Raw genomic sequence first — 22,693 nt, 5'->3', positions numbered from 1 at the left:
GCTTTCCAGGAAACATGACAATCTTCTATGCCTGAATTTGTTTTATTTTCTCATCATCTTCAGAAATCAAGTACTAAAATATTGAATGAAATTAAAATTTGAAAATCAACTTGAGAGTAAAATATATATATATATATATATATATACCAGCATTTCAGAAAAAGTATTATCAAACATATTTTGTTTAATATTTTTTTCTTTCTTGGATTAAACCAAATAACTTAAGGCCAAATCTGTTTAAGCTAGAATAAACAAAAGAGAAACATTATGTTAATGTTAAGCTTGTAAAGTTCATGAAATAACAGTTGGTAATAAAGGTACACAGTTAAGCTACAAATATCAGTAGGCTCCAGCCAAGGGAGCACAGCAGCAGGCAAGAATGATATAGAAGTGAACTCAGTGAGTCAGTCAAAGTTGGAAAAATCAGAACCCCAAAATATTTGCCCACTTGCCAATTGTGATCTTTCAGCAGGATGCGGGAACAGAGTTGCAACTCATTCCAACTTTATTAGCAAGCTCAATCCTGAGTCAAGCAATTTTAGTTAAATCAGTCACTAGAATAAGCTTTTCCATGATTATTACATGCTATGTCATGCATCACTAGTATCCGTGTCCGATCGCTTGTGTCATAAATATACGAAGAAAAAAAGGTGAATTTAATATACCCATTCCAGACACTAAATACATATGCAGTAAGCTAGAGAAGCTAACAAAGCCTGTATTACTCGAATTTGAAAGTAAATGTCGGATGCAGTATGTGACCGGTACGTATTTCCATACTCATCTGGTTATGCTCTAATAAAAGATGTCGGATACGAGTATTTTAAGAAAAAGAATCAGAGCTACATAGAATTAAACCAGTGGCCCCAATATGTGATGCAGTCCAGACGCAAGATCATCAAAACAAGGCAGCATTTGAAGAAACCAATCGCAGAATTTCTTTTGTTCTCTTTATTTTTTCATATGAAAAATGCATGAAAGGACCAAAGTTCAACATATAGGCGAAACAGAATCGTAAAGAAGCAAACTAGGGGATCATATCATATCAGAGTAAATGAAAAAAAATATGGTACTAATTATTCAGAATCAAAGCATATGAAGTGCCTTACTTTGCATTCGGATCCAGGTACCTCACGGCCTGATGCACTGCATGTACAACCATTTGCTTCACCTGTTTTACGTATGGCAGTTATATAGGAAACAACATTCAAAAGGATTAATAAACACAAGAAAACAGAAAAGCTACCCTCTGACCCCCCTAGTGAGGGGCTAAAAGGCGTATATATGGAGAGAGAAATTATAGTATCAACATTTCAAAGCTCGACAACACTGTGCGTAGATACCTCCAGTTTATCCTCTTTTGCCCTATGGTCATGAGGAAGCAGACGAAACTCCTCGGTCAAGCGAACGCACTCACCAACATTTTCAGGCGAAACAAAATCTAGAGCAACCTTTATGCATGACTGACAAACATAAAGGTGAAGGTAAATGTGTCAGATAGATAAGCCTGAGCATGTTGAACCATAGCACAAGAAATCAACTTTATGATGGTTGCTAAAGAAAAAGGAAAGTACGCCATTATTTATGTTGCACAATAGTTATTAGTTTAAAGAGAGCAAAGAGAAATAAGTTGCACAATTGTTGTTAGTTTTTCACATTTTCATAATTACCAACCTAAGTAAGAGATACATCAACTGTTATGGCTACCTATAAGAAACACAACTAAAATATGAATTTAATATTGCAAACACTAGAGATAGATATTCTTTTTCCGAAGAGTAAAAAATTGGTAACAAGCACCATCTTACCTTAATGTTTCGGACTTGATGAGGACAACCAGCAGGTATGAAAACAGCTTCCCCGAGTTTCTGAATAAAAGTCCACGGTTCAATTCCTGCATGCCAAGATTTATAACCATAGTTAAAGGCTGACATTTTTTTTTGACTGGTGCAACAAAATGAACTATACATTTTAACATACCATATTCCTGCTTAAGCTTTGCCTTATGATCCATAGTCAGATAAAACGATTGATCATGTATAGGGTGTAAAATCTATATGACAAAGAGACGATGAATTATATAATATAAATAACTCATCAAAAAAGCTCCACACACACAATACATGATTTAGAGAAGTTACCTGTGATACTGGGCAACAATGAATATATCTAAACTCCCCAAAGTGCTTTCTGAGGTAATCCTGCAACTTTGGAACATCTTCCTTCCGGAAAATGTCCCAGATGGCACCTCCTTCAAGAGCTTCCACCTCTTCAATCTTGTTCTCGGAAGTTTCTGAAGACCTGCCATTGTCCCCGCATTCTTCTTGATCCACTTTTGCATTCCTGCTTCCTACCATTTCAGATTTCATCACTGAATTATTGCCACTCAGGCTCGAATAATCATCTTGACCTTCTTGTTCAATACTAACTTTGCCTTCTTGATCACCGGTTCTATCACTAGGCTGCTTGTCAAAGGTAGCGATGTCAAAGGACCCATCACCGGGCTTATTCCCGTCAATCTTTGAGGTCCTTCCAAATATTTCCTGCTGGTCTTGCGCATTGTGCTTTTGTTTCAACTTTGCGATTTTAGCAAGCTGTTCAGGTGTAAGCTTCACCTCAGCAGTGTGTGTTAGAACATTCACCTAAACATTCACATTGACAAATCATTATATATAAATATCAATAACTCGATACAAGAAAGACTGGAAACGAGATTTCCTTCAAGTTACCCAAATAAATATACTTTATTTCATTCAAACTTACTAAATAATATGTTTATTAGCATTAAAGCTGTTATTAGAAAATAAAAGGAAAAAACTGAGCATATACCGCATCAGACATGTCACAATGAAGCCTGGTTACAGAGTCTCCACGCCCAAGCTCTTGTGCGACTCCATATGCAATATATGACTTAGGCCCCATATCTGGCTTTAGAGATTTATCTGGCAACTTGGTAGCGACATTAAGAAGCCCACTTCGAGGATGGGTATATTCTTTAAATGGCAAACAACAGACAAACTCGGCATGATGACGTGGAAGGAGCTTCTCAAATTCATTAGATGGAGGCCAGTCTTTCAGCTTCAATATCTGAGGCCATGATTCCGTATCAAAACGACCATCTGTATACCCTTTAAAGAATTGGTGAATATTGACCACTACCTGCATTTCAACAACCATGCTGATCTTAGAACCATGGTTAACCAATCAACAAACAATTGTTAAAAGACCAGCATATTGCAGTACACATGCTTATCACATAGTGGTACGTAAACAGAGCATAATCAAGTTCAGCATCATAGTCTAATAATATGGACTGGTGCAGTTGATAACCAAACTGACCTCAGACCAGTCTAAGCAATGAAGTGCCTTGACTTCCAACTGGTGATCACTTTTTTTATTCGTTACTTGACGAAAGGCACGCCACATAACCATTGGCTCCCAGCTCAAGCCGGACGTATTCTCAAGTACATCACTGACAATAACAGGCTCACCATTAGCCCAGTGCTTTTGGAAATGTTTCAAATCTCCACTACTAATATCTTTAGCTTTTGGACAATATAAATAGTTGTCAATGGCATTTTCTCGAGAAGCTGCTTTCCTTAACTTATTATTATTGATGTCAACTTCTCCCATAGAATTGTAACAAGGGCACTGTTCATTAGAAACTTGAAGAGCGTGATCAAAATTGAGAGCTTTGATTATTTCCTCGGCCTTTCCTGTTAACTCAACAACAGCATGTTCATTAAACATGCACCTTAACTCCAAAAGCCCATTACCACCCACCTAAGTCCTTTGGGGGACAAGGAATTGCGCCATTTTCGTGCACCTTCCACTCAGAAGTTGGAGCATTTTGCTCTTTAGAGTTAGTTTCCTCAGGGGTATCTTCTTGATTCCCCACTTCCGATGGCTTTGGGCTCTCAAGTTTTCCATGCAAGTATTCTAAACCCTTGTAAGGATATTCCATAACCACTTCTCTTTGTCCTCCCTGCAAATTCCCATCACGGATTTCTCGGCAACAGTTAAGGCACAGATCATAGTTACAATTAGGACAACTTCTATGGAAGTCGACGATTGAAGTTCTGCAGTTGTTACTGCCAAAAGAAGGTTTTGGTATCAGAAATTACTTAAAACGAGTTCCAGCAACAAGTGAAATGATCCCATTTAGGTTCCCTATGACAACAATAACAATAATACCTACCAATATACACGCACAACATCAGACCATTCTGCCTGCTTAAGTTTTATTTGTTCTGGGGGCACCCCTAGTCATTCAATAAATACACGTTAAAAAAGAAGTGTTAGAAAAATAAAATAACTGATTAGAAACGCTCTAACATGCCATATGATGCACTTAACATTTTGGAGAAATTACACAAAAACAAGTTCAAATAAGGATACACATACCATTAATTTTTGCCTCGATGGCCTTCTCTTCTATTTGTTCTTCACTAAATTGTTTCAGGTATGGAAGAAGTGTCCGAAGCATGTATCTGGAGTGTTGAACTTTTTCATCATCACTGAACTCCAAATTTATTGTATTTCCCAATTTCTACAACTCATCAATTGTACAATGTCATGAATCAAGTAAGGCATAATATATGCAATAAATCGAGCAGTAAAGCCATGAATGTTAGAACTAACTTTGGGAAGGCCGGTCATCCGCAAGCATGCCTTGCAATTGCAATTCTCCCGAAATGGACAGGCATCAGCAATTTCATCCTCCGACATCTTGGGGTACCTATTAAATGGAAAAAGAACATGCTTAGTTATGATTGCAGCAAAGTTCATGGGAAATTAGCAACCGCACACACATTTAGATAAAACCCGATTCGATATAAGAATCAAATTAAGTACCAATTTGTTATACAGGGGATGCAATATCGTTTTCCCTTGCAAAGTTGGCATCTCACAACCCTGCCTTTATCATTCCTCTTGCATTGATGGCATGTTAATCTATCTTCTTTGGCAACAGTAATCCACTGTGTCGAAAACCAAACAAGAACCACCAACAACACATCAAATACATCACCTAGAACAGACACACACACATATTATAAGAACAATGCAAGAATTAAAAAGCGTAATTTGTACCGAGGAGTCCCGTTTTTTCTTCGAACCGGGCACAGGCACTTCTTCCCTGGGGCAAACCAAAACATCTGATCCATTCACTGAAACTTCTGCATCTTCCCCTCCATTGCCTTCACTTTCATAAGCTTGTTGACTTGGCCTACCCTTCCTCGACCCCTCTTCCTCCCTCGATTTCCTTCGATCTCGAAAGCTTGTTTCCTCGGCCTACCCTTCCTCTCTTACTGACATGCACAGCACTACCCTTCCCTCTTATTCACAAGCACAGTACTACCTCCATTGTCATTACAAACACCTTCTTGTGCTTCAGAATTCACAGGCTCCTTCTTCGGCCTACCTCGACCACGCTTCTTCGGCACAAAGTCTTCATCTTCATGTTCTTGAACCTCAACATAGCTTACTTTCTTAGCAATTTCTCTCAGTCTCCTCTTTGAACCATCCCCAGTATTCACCATGTCTTCTACATTTGATGTCTCCGGATTCTCAACGGAAGTCAAAGCTTCTTCTCCTTTCAGTGAACCCCACTTTCTTCCTCTTCCTCGGCTACAGAATCTGAAATTTTTCCCTCTTCAAGGCCCTCCTTTTTCCCTCTTTTCGAAGGAACTGTTTCTTCCTCCTCTCTCTCTCTCTTATTAAGCTTCTTTAAAGCTTCATCCCCTTCAGAATCCCCAGTTTTCTTCTCCTCCTCTTCGATTCCCTCCTCTTTCCCTTCCATTTCACTGCTTTCTTCCCCATTTCTCCCCTCATCTTGCTCCTCGGCGAGCCCGCGATTTTCTTACTTCCCATGATCCACCGCCACCGGTCGCTGCTTTCCGACAGACCCTCGTGGATTCCAAGCGCTCTGTCCGAATCCTAGCCTATTTAATGTGTCACTCGCAAAGTGGTCTACAAATTATAACAACTCGACCTAGGATTGTCCTTTGCTTAATGCTGATTGGTGAGGGTGGGAGTGGAATTAGGAAACTTTTTTTCAACTCAAAATTCAAATTTGGTTCTGTACTTAATGATTTGTAGGGTAGTTATGGTACGCGACAGTCTCGTATAAGATTAAAGAATTACGTTATTAAAAATATTAATATTATTTTAATATTTTTGATAAAATTATTATTTAAAATATTATTTTTTATACCGAAATATTAATTTTATTATCTAAATGAATATTTTCGAAATTAATATTTTTTGTATAAAAAATAATATTTTAGATAGTGCCCAATATTAATATTTCCGGTAAAAAAATAACATTTTAAATAATGCTCTATCGAAAATATTTAAAAAATATTAACATGTCTGGTAACGCATTTATTTAGTCTTATATTATGCTGTTTTTCCTAAGACATCCCTTGATTTATACTCTAGTCTTTGGAATAAGAGATAGTATATATATCATACTCAAACTAAATTTATTTGGAACCAATTTATTCAGTAAAAAAAGAAATGATTATTATTTTAAAAGTATAAATTACAAAATATTCGAATGATCATTGCCAAAGATATTATTACTTATTAGTATTTTAAATTAATAAAAAATTAAATTTATTTCCATAAATTAGTTTAAATCAATTAATTACTTACTTTAATATTTATATGAATGTGTAGTATTATGCCGGAGAAATTTGATGTAAAATAATTTAATTTGGTAACTGATTTTGAATATTAATATGGATGGAGGTGACAGGCGGGATTATACAGACGACTATAAAACCTTTGGTTTAAATTATTTTAGATTTTAATTATTTTAAATTTTAATTATTTTAAATTTAAAGTTTAATATAAAAATAAATGTATAAATTATATTTAAAATTAATTTTTAATGTTTAAATTTTTTTTACTAAAAATAAATATATAATATTTTTTCTGTTACAAGTTTACTGTTAAAAGTTATCGATAAATAACATGAGCACCATGTATCTATAGGCAAAGACAAACAACAAACCCGTCTGCATAGCTAGAACCTCGGCCAAATAGCTGAGTGCCGAGACACAGTTTGACCTATCCAATAAAGTGTTTTTTCGAGTTACGAGACAAGTGTGTTCACCGTGATGGGCAAACCGGCATGGCATGGCTTCACGCCCAAAACCCACAGCTACAAGTGGCCTGAATGATCCAATTATTACAGAGAAACAAAGAAATCAATGGCTGAAACAACAATGATTTCTTTCTCTTCAACACTTCCAAGGTTTATTCGCATCGACTAAACCATCAAACCGTTTTGCTTTGCCTTGGCTGATTTCCCCTCGCTTTCAGTAAAGAAATAATGACAAAACAATGGCAGCCATATCAAACAAGTTTCACCCGAAAAACTAACCCAGGAGCTGTTGTTTTGATTTTCTTCTAGGTAATAAAAAAGACACACACTAATTGAGGAGACCTCTTTGCTTGAAGACATCGAACATCATCGCAACACCGATCTTCGCAGGTGATTCGACGACCGTCACTCCCGCTTCCCTCAGAGTCTTTATTTTGTCTGGCGCCGTGCCCTTGCCCCCTGATACTATAGCTGTTTGTAGGCAAAACATGGAACTATAAGTAATTGTGTACAACACGATGAAACCATCGAACATGGTAAAAAGCACCGGAATACCAGATGAACTGGCCTCAATAAGCTCGAAATAAATCGTTGCGACCTTGAATCAATAGCTAACCTTCCGTTTCAATACATACACTAAGAACAATTACCTTTCACCTCAAATGTAAAATCATGATGTCTTGATTATTTTAGGTTGAACAATTTGCATGTTTCGAGGGTCTTGGATTTAGCTTGTGCATATAAGTGATAAAAACTTGTAACGACAATCATTCACCTAATAAATAAAAGACGAAAGCAATGTATTACCTCCAGCATGACCCATACGCCGTCCCGGAGGAGCAGTAAGTCCAGCAATGAAGGCAACGATAGGCTTTTCGGTCCCACTTTCCTGTTTGATTTATTAAAACAAAGAAAAGAGAGGTTTTCAGCTATTTTTGGTTTTAAGCGCAGACTGCAGAGACAACCAATACCATTCGGAAGCATTCCTAGTATATCTATGTAAATTGTAAGCCGGTTTTGTTAGTTGCACAAGTGCAAAGAACTAGGTTATAAACAAACCCTTACAAAGTAAATTTGATCTTACTATATTAATTAAGTCGGAATCAGCATGGAAATCTACCATCCCCCCTCCCCCATATGCAGTAAAAGAAACACTTTCCGGAACAAGAAGTCCTCGGTTCCTTCATGCTAAAGTGTTAGTGTTACCTTAATTAGAGCAGCAGCATCTTCTTCTGCAGTGCCTCCTATCTCACCGATCAAAATGATGCCTGAACACAATTGCAATAATTAGAATTAATGATGGTCAAATAACACTAAGAAAAGTAGTAGAGAAACTCTCTTACAATCTAAATCATGAAAATTTACCTTCTGTCTGAGGATCAGCAAGAAATTTAGTCACACAATCAACAAAGTTGGTCCCATTGAAAGGATCCCCACCAATTCCTACACAGGTTGACTGCCCCAGACCCAATGCAGTTGTTTGGAAAACCTAAAAGGTAAAATGAAAATATTCTTATTGACATCTTACTAAAAGAGAGTACACTATGATACCAGTAAACCCATAGCTATGAGGCTATACATAAACCTACTGAATACTAGAACACATCAACTTGAGCATCCAACAAAAATTCACAGGTTCAATATATATTTTTCAACTACTATCCAATCAAACTGATAATCTTTTTATCGGAAAAAAATGAAAAATTTCTGTTTCGTTTGTTGGCCAACATGCATGATTTCCCTTGGTCCCATGTCTGTTGCTGAATACTCAATATTGGAAAGTAGAGTCTGATATCATCCTTTTTTTTCTTACCAGTAAAGGTATAATTCAAGAAAAGATTAAAAATTACAAAAAACAAACTAAAGAGAACTTCAATTAAGCTAAGCTTTTTCGGTGCTTATTGCCTTGCAAATTAGAGTATCTAGGCGCATCAGGCATACACTTGATCACTGAAGAGGTTTGAAGCACTTTTGTTGTCTGATGATACCACAAGGCATACACCTTAATAAGACTGGAACCACCCGAATTTTTATGTAAAAGGACCATGTGAATGGAACCGGATACAAGAAAAACAGATACATGTGTAGTTCGACCACAAGCAGAAGATCAAATGCAATTGAAAATCCTAGTGATTATGTTAGGTGGAAAAATAAAGGTAAGACACAAGCCAAAAATGTATTGATCCGGATAGCAATTATGAGGTTTAAAGAACAAGCATCGAAGATGTATCATTGGGCTTATAGATTCCAGGAATGGTGATCTATACACAAAAATATGCAAGGCATAAAGGAAAGAAGAAAAAAATACCAAATAAATATCCAATAAAAAGTCTAACTGCTTCATATGTTAGAGTGCCTGATCAAGAAACAATTCCTATGCGACCAGGTTTGTGAATATAGCCAGGCATAATTCCAATCTTGCATTCTCCAGGTTTAATGATGCCAGGGCAGTTTGGACTAATAAGCCTGGTTATTTTATTGCTGATTAAGAGCAGCCTTCACACGAACCTGCTGTACAAAGATATAAGCTTTGATCTCAAAAAAATAAATAAAATCCATTACCAATCACAACTTGGAAGGAAGATATAAACTATAATTCGGATCACAGTCCACGTATATATTGCAGTCGTACTCTAGAAAGTGCACATAATGCAAATAAACACTTCTAAAACGAAAACCACAACATAAATCCATTTCCAGAGATAAGAAAGCATAATTATAAATTTAAACACACAATTAATCTGGCAAAACTGTTATTAATGAGCTTTTGGTTCATTTACCATGTCATGCTGAGGAATTCTCTCTGTGATACAAACAACAAGATCCAATTCAGCTTCCGTAGCTTCCATATAGCAGCTGCAGCAAAAGGCAGAGGAACATACAGAAGCATTAGCCTTGGTTTTGGCCTTGGCTTCGGCAACCGAGTTGAAAACAGGGAGCGCTAAGTGCTCTGTGCCACCCTTCTTGGGTGTTACTCCACCAACCTATCAAAATGAAACAAAACTAAGAACTATAAAAAATATATAACCAGGGATAGACGGGGGTGTTTAAATATCATATATTTTAGATATTTTCTTTCTATTTTTTATTGATAATCTATCTCCGTCCCCTAGAAATTTAGAAGTTCACCCCTTAACATAAGATCATGTGTCCGTCACTGTATATGACTAACAAGCAACCTTAGATCATTCAATATCTAACAAAACTAAAATAAACCCAATTTTCTGCCATATACAAACAAATATACCGGAATTTTATCAATACGCCATCACCTATTGCAGTGAAAAAAAATCCATGAAAAAACAAAAAAGGAAAAACTTTGATGGGAATTTAAGGTACCATCTTAGTGCCATATTCGATGGCTTGCTCAGTGTGGAAAGTGCCATTCTTTCCAGTGATTCCCTAGCAAACGACGCGAGTGTTCTTGTCAACGAAAACCGCCGGTTGGGGCGCCGGAGCCGCCGAGAAAGGCCGTGACTGAGTCAAAAAAATGAGAGGAGGAACTGAGTGGGGATATTTGGGGTTTGTGAGGAGAAATCCTGGAAGACAAAGATTGGATGAGTCTTGAAGCTTGTCTGGCCATTGCAGTTGCGGCCAGTTCAGTATCGGATCTCCTTTGATTTCCTTCGCTTGCAGTCTCAAACCAATGCCTCCCTCTATTTTGGTCAGCTTCCCCCACTTTTCGTCTTCCTTTCAAATTATAAATCAAGCCCCTATAATTTAAAGAGTAAAGTATATAAATGGTCACTAAACTTTTTAGATACGTGTATTTAGGTTACCTAATTTTTAAAATTTATAATACAATCACTAAACATTTAGTTTATTTGTAATATAATCCTCAGCATAACGCCGTTTCACTGCCGTTAAGATAAATTATATAAATGATCACTGAACTTTTCAGGCACTTGTATTTAGTTCTCCCTAACTTTTAAAACTTACAACATAGTCATCAATTACATTATAAACCCCAAATTCCAAAATATTTCAATTACATTCTAAACCCCAAATTTCAAAATACTTCAATTACATTTTAAACCTCAAATTCCAAAAATACTTCAATTACATGATCAACCCTAAATTCATAATTCATTCTCAAAATATGCCATGACAAACTAAACTTGAAGCAACAACCCTAAACCCTCAAAACATAACACTAAATGCTCAATTTCCCCACCAATTAACCTAACATAATCAACAATATTTAGTTCAATTTGGTTCCATAACAATAAGTTATTATGTTGGGTTTAGGATTTAAAAGTTATATTTAACCAACATTTAGTTTAATTTGGTTCCATAACAATAGGACGGGATGTACCCTCCGAAGGAAATGTACCCTAACATCGATTATATGAAAGAAAAATGTGAGAAAAAATATATTATTTTTAAAGAATTTTTATCTCCCAAAAGGACATCTCGTGTATAATATCAAAATATATGCAATAGATAATGGAATTTGATTCTTGTCGTATTCATGATGGAATTTGATTCATGTCCTAATACATATAGGATGTACCCTTCGAATGATTTTATGACCATGGATATCAAAAATTGGTTGTTGTATGCATGATGCTGAGCATTGGGATATTATGTTCGGTGCCATTGTGTGGAACATATGGCTCAGTGTGAATGCTATTGCTTTTGAAACGCCAGTCGATGATTGTCGTTCGGTAATGAAGAAGAGTCTGCATATGAAAGAAGTCAACTGAATTGCGCTTGCGACCAGGTATAGTGTTCAGGTCGATCATTGGGGCATTAGGTGAGACCGAAGAGATGGGATCCTCCCCCGTTGATTGGTTTAATATTAATTCTGATGGTGCAGTTTCTAAAGAAGTCAGCTTATTATGCATTGCATTCTTCTGTGTCTATCCAAATTCTCTGGAATGGATTGATGACTGAGTCTTTCCCCTCGACTCGGGTATCAGACAAGTGGATCCTCTATCGCTTTACATCTTTATGCTCTGAATGGAACGTCTTGCCCAAGCAATAGGGTCGGCCCTGGGTGGGTGCCCAGCTCTGGGCAGGGGCAAGAGGGACACCCGCCCAGGGCCATAATTTTAATTTATATTAATTTATCATACTTTAATAAACTAAATTAAAAGCAGACCCATAAATATTAATATACTATTTTCTTACATTAATGCAAGAGGGCCCATAAATATTAATGTACATTAATGCAAGTTCAGTTTAAAATTTTTAAACGTTTAAATTGGATGTTCTCATCATAACGTTTAAAACTAAATTAATCACAATATTTATAACGGTTATTTTTTATTTCCTATAAATGATAGGAGAACATTGAAATAAAATTAACTTATTTCTTATTGTTCTCAATTTTCTATTTCTCATATTTCTCACAATTCACAAACACAAAATCACAATTACTTGTCATCAATTGTGGTCATTGAAGATATTTTTAAAATCCTAAGTAAGTTCGTGTTTCCAATTTTTTTTCTTTTTCTTTTTATATATTTCTAAATTATAGATAAACTTATTTTCTTTTTTCCCCATAAATTTTGGATATGAAATGTCAAACATGAATTTGTAGATATTTCATCTTCATTCTAAGTTCAATCATTACGGTGTTGAAATGGTTATCTGGTATGATATTTTATTTGCTATCAACACGGTAAGTAAGAAATTAAAATCTAAATTAATGTGCACTGACACTACCATAAAGGAGTTGGAAGGTGTAATGTCATATTTTGAAAACTATAGAAATAAGGGGTTCGAAGCTAGTATATATATTGCTAAAAGTCTTGCATTAGATATGAATATAGAGCCAAATTTTTCGACTAAGCGTCGTATTTTTAGAAAAAGACAATTTGATGAGAATGACCAAGATGAAAAAATGCAATTAGCATAGGAGTCTTTTAAAGTTAATTATTTTGTTGTTGTTGTTAATATGGCGGTCGCTTCTTTAAAAGATAGATTTGAGCAGTTAAAGATTTTTTAAAATTATTTTGGATTTTTAATTGATTCTACAAGGTCGAAGTCATTGGATGAAAATAAATTAAAAGAATGTTGCAATAATTTTAAGATTATTTTTTCTCATAATAATTTGTCGGATGTTGATGCAGATGATTTTTTTTCTGATATGAAAGTGTTGCAATTGACTTTGTCAAATGTATTCATGTCAGCGCTTGAAGTTCTTGAGTTTGTTAAAGCTAGAGATTGTTATTCTAATGTTTCAATTGCTTATCGAATCTTATTAACAATGTCGGTAACGGTAGCATTCGCGGGAAAAAAAATTTCAAAGCTGAAATTATTGAAGAATTACTTGAGGTCAACAATGTCACAAGAAAGATCGAATGGGTTAATTATTTTATATATTGAGAAAAATATGTTGGAAAGCATTGATGTTGACACTATCATTAATGATTTTACATCCAGAAATGCTCGAAGGTAATATTTTTTTTATAAGTATTTATATGCTTAAATATGTTTTTAATATTTTTGATATGGTAATGAATTAATATTTATTTAATTTAATAAAAAAATAATTAAAATTTTATATTACATAGTTTTTAATATTCTTTTAAATTAGGGTATTTTTTTAATTTTACGGCCAAGAAAAAGTCTGGACGGCCCTGCCAAGCAATACAACTTGGAATCAAGAATGGTAGTTGGAAACTTTTTCAGACAAGTAAAGCTAGCCCTGGTATGTCTCATTTATTTTTTTGCAGACGATTTGATTCTCTTTGCAGAGGTTTCAATTGAACAACTTCATGTTATCCATACTATTCTGGATCGATTTTGAGAGGTATCGGGGCATAAGATCAGTTTGGCAAAGTCTACTATTTTCTCCTCTAAGAACGTTCCTATGAATATTCAGAACAACATCAGTGGGGCTTTTGGTTTCACCAGAGTTGATGATCCTGGTAGATATCTGGAAGTCCTTTGTTGCATTCTGGGGTTAGTTCTGTTTCTTATCGTTACCAGTGCAAATGGTCCAAAATAGGTTGAGTGGTTGGAAGGCGAAGACTTTCTCCACTGCGGGGCGGAAAACCCTCGCGAAAACAGTTCTGTCAGCCATACCTACATATACTACGCAGACGACGGTTCTCCCGAAAAAATATTTGTTGAGAGTTGGAACGCCAAATTAGATCCTTCGTCTGGGGTAGAGAATCTGGAAACGGAGGCATCCCGTTAGTACGTTGGGAGCATGTTTGTCAACCGGTGGACTATGATGGGCTTGAATTTCGGAATCTTGCTAATCAAAATGGGGCTTTCCTTATTAAGTTAGCTTTCAATATGATCACGAAGAAGGATGCGTTATGGGTCCGAGTTCTTCGAGCCATGTACAAATGGCACGATGAGATTCCGACGATGCTCCGCAATCAAAATTGCTCGAGACTTTGGGAAGGCTTGAGTATTGTGTGGCATGATGTCTTCAACCTCACTCGCGTCGTGGGTTATGGGCATGAGGTGGATTTTTGGAGGGACAAATGGATTCCTGACTTGGATCCATTAATCACATATAAGCATGAAGTGAGGTGGTGTACAAGCAATTCGATAGCTAGTATGGTCGATAGTGCTGGAAATTGAAAGTGGTCAATTTTTGAAAAAAAATTGCCCACATATGTTCCCCTGCGATTGGTCACTATTAAAGGGCCGAGGCGTGATGGAGCTGATGATACATTTGGTTGTGCAAGGAGTGATGACTTGCATTTTTCAAATAAAATGGCTTATGATGTTCCCGCGAATCCGATTAATGAAAGGAAATATCCGGTTTGGAAAGCGATACACAGTTTCAAAGGGATTCAACGTGTGAAGAACTTCCTTTGGGTGATTTGTTGGGGTAAATCAGTGACGAATGCTGAGCGTGTTAAACGCAATTTCAGTGCCGATGGTAGTTGTCCGTTATGTGCCAGCCCAAGGGAAGACATTGATCATGTAGTGCGAAGGTGCCCAACGGCTTTCTCAATTTGGATGCATCTAATAAAAGCTGATAAGATTGCTGAATTTCTGTCCATGGACATAAGGAATTGGATCCGAGTCAATTTAGTTAACGTGAATTATTTTGCAAAGGAGACCAATGTTTGGGCTATATTCTTTGGAGCGTTACTTTGGAATATTTGGCGTTATCGAAATTTCATTGCCTTCAACAATCCTTTGGAGGATAATAGTGGACTTATCTGGAGGAATAGAGGCTTCAAAGACAGACTTATATGGCCTTAGAAAGAGGGAACAGAACCGCCATAAAGCAGGTTGGAACGACAATGGGAGGTTCAAGACGGAGCCCTCCACCGGATCTTTGGGCCAAGGTTAATACCGATGGTTCAAGGAAGGTTAGTACTGGGCTAACTTCGTGCGGGGGTGTGATCCGTGACCATGATGGAATTTGGGGTATAAGAAATTCCTTGGTATTTGGAAGCAGAACTGTGGGGAGTGTACGTGGGACTCCACTGCGCCTGGAATGAGGGGATAGGAAAAGTGATTGTTGAAACTGATAGCCTAAGTGCTATTCGCTTAATTTGTGAGCACCAGTCGAGGAGCAGATCCTTAACAATTATGGATCGTATTGATGAGTTAATTAATCGTGATTGGGAAGTCAAATTTCAGCACGTCATGAGACAAGGAAATCCTGTTGCGGACGGGTTAGCTAAAGGTGCAGGACCGAATATTGTTGGAACTCAGCAACCTCCTGCTGACATTTTGCATGAGGATATGGGTTAATAGCGCTGCTGTTCTTGGGTTTCTTGGTTAGCCGTTTTCGGTTGGCTTTGCAGTAGAGCTGGTTATACGGCTACCCGCCCGTTTAGCCCACGGTTTTGACGGTACGGACTTAAACGAAACGGTTTAAAAAGCCCGTAATCATAAACGGTCTTGACCCACGGCCCGTACCATTTAACCCACGGGCTAACAGGTTACCCGCGACCCGTTAAATAACAACAATTTTAAATTCTTTAAATGCAATAAAAATAATGTTCTAATTTACTACACCTTTAAAAATGATCCAACAATAAGTGTCAATAAGTCTCAAGATAAACATGTAAATAAATAACACCATAATACCATTAAGTCTCAATAAATCTAAAATAAATAACACCATAACACTATTAAATCTCAATAAGTCTAAAATAAATAACACCATAACACTAATAAGTCTCGATAAGTCTAAATAAAATTAACATCAATAATATTCAATGTTTTTTGAATCATTTGATGTAGTTGAATCTTCCATTTTTTTCAATCACCGGAGACTTGTCCACTTCATTTACAATATACGAAAAATCATAATATATTAGATAGTTTAAAATTTGAAATCAAAAATAAATTTATAAAGAAACAATTTTACTAAACATTAAGAATTGTAATATATACCTACAATCTCAAATTCTAACAACCATTTTTTTGGTACATATCAAAGATTGGACATTTGACGCATTCTTTTCTGAATATGATCAATATTACTAGTTAGCTCTTTCTTAGACACCATGGCATACACATGAAAGAGATAATTCAATTTCACAATATTCAATTTTATTTGACAAGAAATTAGATCAAGACCAAACTTTGAATATGCAAACTGCATCTTATAACGTGAATTGTCTTCGGTAAAATATAAAATAAATTAAAAAAAATAATTAAATTAAGCGGGCTACCCGCGGAGCCCGTGGACATACACATTAAACTCACGAGTTTAACGGTCCGGATTAAAAAACCCGCAATTTAAACGAGTTTTATTTCTTGAGGCCCGAAACCCGCACGAGCCACGGGTTATACGGATAGCACGCGGACTTTAACCTATATACCTATCTCTACTTTGTATACTTGGTTTTCTGTGTGTTTTGTTGCCTTGTATTATTATTAGGGTTGAGTAACGAAACCGATAAAATCAAAAAATCGACACGAATCGAGTAAACGGTTCGGTTCGGCATTATACGGTTCGGTTTTCTGTTCAGTTTAAAGTCTCAATTCTTTTGATTCGGTTCGGTTCGGGTTGGGTTTTCCATATGGAATTCATTTGTTCTATATTGAATCGAATAGGTAATTTTTTAAAAAAAAATTATAGTTGCAAGTGATTTTTTCATTGAAAAACCGATAAACCGAATCGAAAAACTCGAACCGTTAAAAAAGTCGAACCGAACCGAAAAAATCAGTTTCGGTTTTTTCGGTTTTTTAACCATTCGATTTCGGTTTAAATTTTAAAAAACCGTTTATTTCGGTTCGGTTCAATTTTTGGTAAAAAACTGAATCGAACCGAATACACCTCTAATTATTACATTGTGTAATCTTTCATTGGAAAGATTTTTAACGAGACACATGATAATAAATTCTTTTTATTATAAAAAGTTCTAACGAAAATAATGAAAAAGGGCAATAAAAGGCCCTTGGTTCAAGTGAAAATTGCAAAGCTGCCACATGTGTAATTGAACTAAGAACCTAACACCAAATAAGAACAAGGGTAAATTATGTACCTAGTCACTTAGTTATTCGTTTTAATTAATAATTTTTTAAAATTGTATATAAAATTACATTTTTATTTTGTTTTATTTTAATTTTATAAAGTTAAGTATTTATTTTATTCCGACCGTTTACGATTAAAAAATAAACAAAATTATTGATGATATATTTTTTTTGCTACATATAATTTTTGTTTTCAATAATGATTAACATTATCTTATGGTGACACTTCAATATCATTTTTAATTTTCTAATGCCAGATAACCAAAACTATGGGGGAGTAAAAGTCGACTCAAAAAAATATTTTTTTACTCAGTTTAGTTTGGCTTGAAAAAAATTTAAATTTGAGTTGAGTTATAAAATAAAACTAAAATAACTCATAATTTTTAATAATTAACATATTGATTTTTAACTTTGGGTAAAGTCCTTTAATTATGTATGATATATGTATATAACATATGAGAAAATATATATGTATATTGTATATGGTTATAGAAAATATTTTAAAATCGAATCAAAAGTATCATAACATTATCTTCACAATTAAATTTAAACGAAAATTCAAACAATTCGACCTGATGCAATCTAAATTTTATAAAATCGAATCAACTTAAAAAAATAATAAATAAAATTTGAGTTATAAAATACGACTCGTTAACTTAAATAAATTAAATTCTTTAACTCAATCGAATGTTAACTTCTTTTCAAAACATAATAAAAATATAACTTTGATATGGTTTAAAAAAAATTAATAATTGGATGAGTGAATACATAGTACCCTAAGAACAATGGAGACTTCGAGAGGCTGGTGTTTTTCTCTTATATATATACAGCTTTTATTAGCAGGAACCTTAACATCAACCAAAAATACTTCACCGGAATAAAAAATCAATGGCGTCCTCATACAAGAAATACGAGATCAGAAAGCGAGACCCAAACCCTAAAGCCGCCGCTTTATTAGTGATCGACCTGCAAAATTATTTTTCCTCCGTGGCAAACCCCATCCTCCCCAACGTCATCACCACCATCAACCTCTGCCGGCGGGCTTCGATCCCCGTTTTCTTCACTCGCCACAACCACAAGTCCCCCGCCGACTACGGCATGTTGGTGGAGTGGTGGAACAACGACCTCTTATTCGACGGAACCTTCGACGCTGAGCTGATCCCGGAGATCCAACGGCTGTCGAAACCCGACGAGGTGGTCGAGAAACACACGTACAGCGCGTTCGAGGACACGAGGCTGTACGGGTTGTTGGCGGAGAGAGGGGTGGAGGAGGTCATAATCGTAGGGGTCATGACCAACATGTGCTGCGAGACGACGGCGCGGGCGGCGTTCGTGAAAGGGTACAGGGTGTTTTTCTCGACGGACGCGACGGCGACGTCGGACCCGGAGCTGCACGATGCTACTTTGAAGAACATGGCCAACGCGTTCGCGTACCTCGTCGACTGCGAGAGGCTTCAGAATGGGATGAAATAGGTTTCGTTTACTATGGCCAAGAAATTGCTGATTACAGCTAGCAACTATCGATTTCATGGCCAATTCTGTGAAGCATCTGCATTCTTCTGATGTATGTGATTGAGTGGTCTAGAATAAACTGAGTTATAATAATAGTTCACCAATTATACAAGTTAATAACAGTCACACATAGACCTAGAAGTATTGTTTTTGTTTATTTTAATACTTAGTACCTCTGTTCAAAATTTTAGTCACACAAGCATCTGGATTCTTTGGGAAGATGGGGCTTTGGGTTTTCGAAGCTGGTGGGGATCGTGTTCGAGTCTTGATGCGAAGTTGTGAAGATATATGAAGGGCTCGAGTTAGCGCGGAAGACCGGTGCTCATCTGATTATCCTTGAAGCTGGTTGTAAGGATGTTGTTTCGGTCTGTCGGCAGGAGGGGGATGGGAACCGTTTTTCTCATATGATTTCACATGTGGAGGCGTTGCTCCGTCGGGATTGGATGGTGACTGTGTCTCATGTGTACAGGGAAGGGAATCGTGTCGCGGACGCACTGGTATAGTTTGCTCGTACTACTCCGTCTGGGTTGAATTACTTTGAGGGCCCGCCGATTGAAGTTGCAGATTTGGTATCTGCAGAGATGCGCAGTGCTGCTGTTTAATGTTCTATCTCCCATGTTCATCCAAAAAAAAAAAATCAAAATTACTCTTTTTTTTAACTAATGACTAAAATTAGACATGATAAAAAGCATAAGGACCACCCGTATGGTTTACCCTTCTATTATTTTTTCCGTAGATAGTCAAAAGCGTAGGGGATCATAACCTTTGTAATCCCAATATCCTATCCGGTATCTGATCTCGCCCAAATCCTTTTCCATTACTCTGCTTTCACCTTCACCTTCTCTCTCTCTCTCTCTTCCATTTCACTATCAAATTCTCGGGCATCCAATGGAGACTGCAGCTTCTCCTTTTGGCGGCGGCTTAGTCAACTTTTGCTGCGGTGGTGGCTCCGTCTCTGTTCTTGGCGTTCCCCTTCGAAACCTCAAGCTTCAATCCCTTCCCGGTTGGAAGAAAAAACAGGGTTTTGGGGTTATAAAAGCTTCTGTTGCTAAAACAGAAGTTGCACTTCTTAGAATAGGTACTAGAGGAAGGTACGTTTCTTTGCCCTTTTGATTTGTCCTGAGATTTGTTTCCTGGATTTATTGCTTGATAATGTGGATCGTTGGCGTCCTTGGTTGATGAACTCAGATGTATATGTGAAATCTAGCTCTGATTTTGCTGATTCTGTAAATGATCTAATTTGCTTTTTGCGTGTGTTTTATACATGCTTCTCCGGGGTGACCGAGATTTTATAACTCAAATTTTGTTTGAAATTTTCTTCCAGTTAAAATAGAATTGAGTTGTTCGAGATTTCTGTTTAAATTTAACGCACATATTTATATTATTACGATACTACTTGATTTTAATTTAATCAGTTTTTTACAACCATATAGTAAAATACACATGTATTTATTAATATTTTTTATATGTGATATATATATATTATAAAGAGTTAAATGACTCAAATCAAACTTTAAATGAGTCCACTAATTACTAAAAATTTCGAGTTATTCAAACTCTATTTTATAATTCGACTTAAATTTAATTTTTTTTCGAGTCGAGTCAAATTAAATTTTGTTCACCTCTAGCTTTTGCTTCCCTGAATCTCATTTGAACGTGTAAATGTAGGCTTGACTATGATTCATTCGATCAGACATTGATGTTTTTATTATCAATGAATATGAGTATGTTTAAGTTAATTTAAAATACAAAATTGATAGCTCGTCTTTCATTTAACTGAAATATATCGATTTAACATTACTACAATTCATGTTTTAGAAATTTTCAAAACAATTTAGAGGCTTCCTCAGTGAAGAAATGTACTTTTCTCACTTCTTTTGTTCTAATGGTTAACATCATTAAAAATAACACTTTTTATCCATGTGTTTCAAAATTGATCACGAGTCCTTCTCTTTGAATTTCATGTTTAGGACAGCCCATTAGCACTGGCGCAAGCTAACGAGACGCGTGACAAACTTATGGCTTCCCACCCGGAACTAGCCGAGGAAGGGGCTATCAAAATCGTTGTGATAAAAACAACCGGTGATAAAATATTGAGTCAGCCCCTGGCAGACATTGGTGGGAAGGGCTTGTTCACAAAAGAAATAGATGAGGCTTTGATAAATGGCGATATCGACATTGCCGTCCACTCGATGAAGGACGTTCCTACATATTTACCGGAAAAGACAATTCTACCTTGCAACCTTTTGCGTGAGGATGTTCGTGATGCATTTATTTGCCTGAGTGCATCTTCTTTGGCAGAGCTACCTGCAGGGAGTGTTGTCGGTACTGCTTCACTTAGAAGAAAGTCACAACTACTTAACAGATATCCGTTGCTCAAGGTAAGTTTCTTTGCTACTTCATGCATTATTATATTTGTAGAAGTCAAGAAGAATTAACAGTCGTTTACGAGGCACTTAAAATATCATTATTTCAGCTCTGATGAACATAGATTAAAGCTTACATAATTGCGTTATTATTTCCTAATTTCAAATTATATGTAATTTTCTATGCCATTTTGTAGGTGGAGGATAATTTCCGGGGTAATGTACAGACACGATTAAGAAAACTTTCCGAGGGGGCGGTTCAAGCAACTTTATTGGCATTAGCTGGACTCAGGCGCTTGAGCATGACAGAAAATGTTACTTCTATTCTTTCAATTGATGAAATGCTCCCAGCTGTTGCGCAAGGAGCTATTGGAATTGCATGCCGAAGCAATGATGAAAAGATGGTATGTTTTATTTTTACTTGATTTACGGCTGAGTTCAAATTTCTAACCATATGTAGAGAGGGGAGAGCCCCTTTTTAGGGTATGCTACCTATGTGGTCCTAAGTAGTCTTATCCCTATGCGGTGTTCGGGTAGGGTACCTTTCTGTGTGGGCTTGTGAGGGCGATGCACCCTCTGGTGCCTTCTCCAAGCCATGTTGTGGTGCTACACTACGCTGTTGCCGATCCTTGAGCCTTGAAACCCCCTCCTTAGCCTCAAGTACTTCTTGAGCTAGGTGCGGGTGCTAGGCACGATCGAATGCTATGTTGCGGCATGCCGTGCTCGTGATGTCTTTGAATTCAAGTTTTGCCATTGTTTTATGTCTTCCATTCCTGATGTAATGTTGACAAATTTTATTTGTATCATGTAAATCTATTTTGATCTCCTACCCAACTATTGATTTTGCCGGTTCCAATTCATAGGCTAATTACCTAGCTTCATTAAACCACGAAGAAACACGACTGGCAGTTGCATGTGAGAGGGCCTTTCTAGAGAAATTGGACGGGTCTTGCCGTACTCCAATCGCAGGCTATGCTTCCAAAGATGAAGATGGTAACTGCGTATTTAAAGGATTGGTAGCTTCTCCAGATGGAACAAGTGGTACGATCATCGCACCCGAACATTCCCGTAATTTCTAATCATCTTTTCCTCGCCTTTTAACTGTTGTTTCTTCTCCATATGTATTTATATTTCAGTGCTTGAAACATCTAGAAAAGGTGCATATGCTTATGAAGACATGGTTATGATGGGGAGGGATGCTGGCAAAGAACTTCTTTCTAGGGCAGGTCCAGGCTTTTTTGATTCTCGAGTAATTTAAGATTAAAATGGGCTAATTCTAGGGTTTAACTTCCAA

At 36.5% G+C, this 22,693-nt stretch overlaps 2 protein-coding genes and 2 pseudogenes across 2 annotated transcripts; 2 read left to right on the top strand and 2 right to left on the bottom strand.

The window, feature by feature from the left end:
• Positions 1-275: 275 nt before the first annotated feature.
• LOC120171533 lies at positions 276-7,145 on the bottom strand (annotated as a pseudogene).
• Positions 7,052-10,769, bottom strand: LOC120171472 (annotated as a pseudogene).
• Positions 10,770-18,375: 7,606 nt separating this feature from the next.
• Positions 18,376-19,257, top strand: LOC120171425 (nicotinamidase 2-like). The gene has a single exon (XM_039179131.1). It carries the CDS (start codon positions 18,410-18,412, stop codon positions 18,992-18,994), a length of 585 nt encoding a protein of 194 aa, XP_039035062.1. The 5' UTR covers positions 18,376-18,409; the 3' UTR covers positions 18,995-19,257.
• A 369-nt stretch (positions 19,258-19,626) lies between these two features.
• LOC120171424 (porphobilinogen deaminase, chloroplastic-like) lies at positions 19,627-22,673 on the top strand. Its single transcript, XM_039179130.1, has 5 exons — positions 19,627-20,124; positions 21,009-21,414; positions 21,597-21,803; positions 22,263-22,440; positions 22,536-22,673. The coding sequence occupies exons 1-5, from the start codon at positions 19,922-19,924 to the stop codon at positions 22,655-22,657; spliced, it is 1,116 nt and encodes a 371-aa protein (XP_039035061.1). The 5' UTR covers positions 19,627-19,921; the 3' UTR covers positions 22,658-22,673.
• The last annotated feature ends 20 nt before the right edge of the window (positions 22,674-22,693 follow it).

This window comes from Hibiscus syriacus, unplaced genomic scaffold (assembly GCF_006381635.1).
Source record: "Hibiscus syriacus cultivar Baekdansim isolate YM2019G1 unplaced genomic scaffold, ASM638163v2 tig00111834_pilon, whole genome shotgun sequence".
In the NCBI taxonomy this organism is placed as follows: Eukaryota; Viridiplantae; Streptophyta; class Magnoliopsida; order Malvales; family Malvaceae; genus Hibiscus; species Hibiscus syriacus.
This window is presented reverse-complemented; position numbering and strand designations above follow the sequence as displayed.

Excerpts from the sequence above, each read along its gene's own strand:
- LOC120171425 (XM_039179131.1), top strand. The coding sequence starts at position 18,410 with ATGGCGTCCTCATACAAGAAATACGAGATCAGAAAGCGAGACCCAAAC.
- LOC120171424 (XM_039179130.1), top strand. The coding sequence starts at position 19,922 with ATGGAGACTGCAGCTTCTCCTTTTGGCGGCGGCTTAGTCAACTTTTGC. Across the intron at positions 21,415-21,596 it reads ACAGATATCCGTTGCTCAAG|GTGGAGGATAATTTCCGGGG; the intron begins GTAAGTTTCTTT and ends GCCATTTTGTAG. Across the intron at positions 22,441-22,535 it reads TTCTCCAGATGGAACAAGTG|TGCTTGAAACATCTAGAAAA; the intron begins GTACGATCATCG and ends TTTATATTTCAG.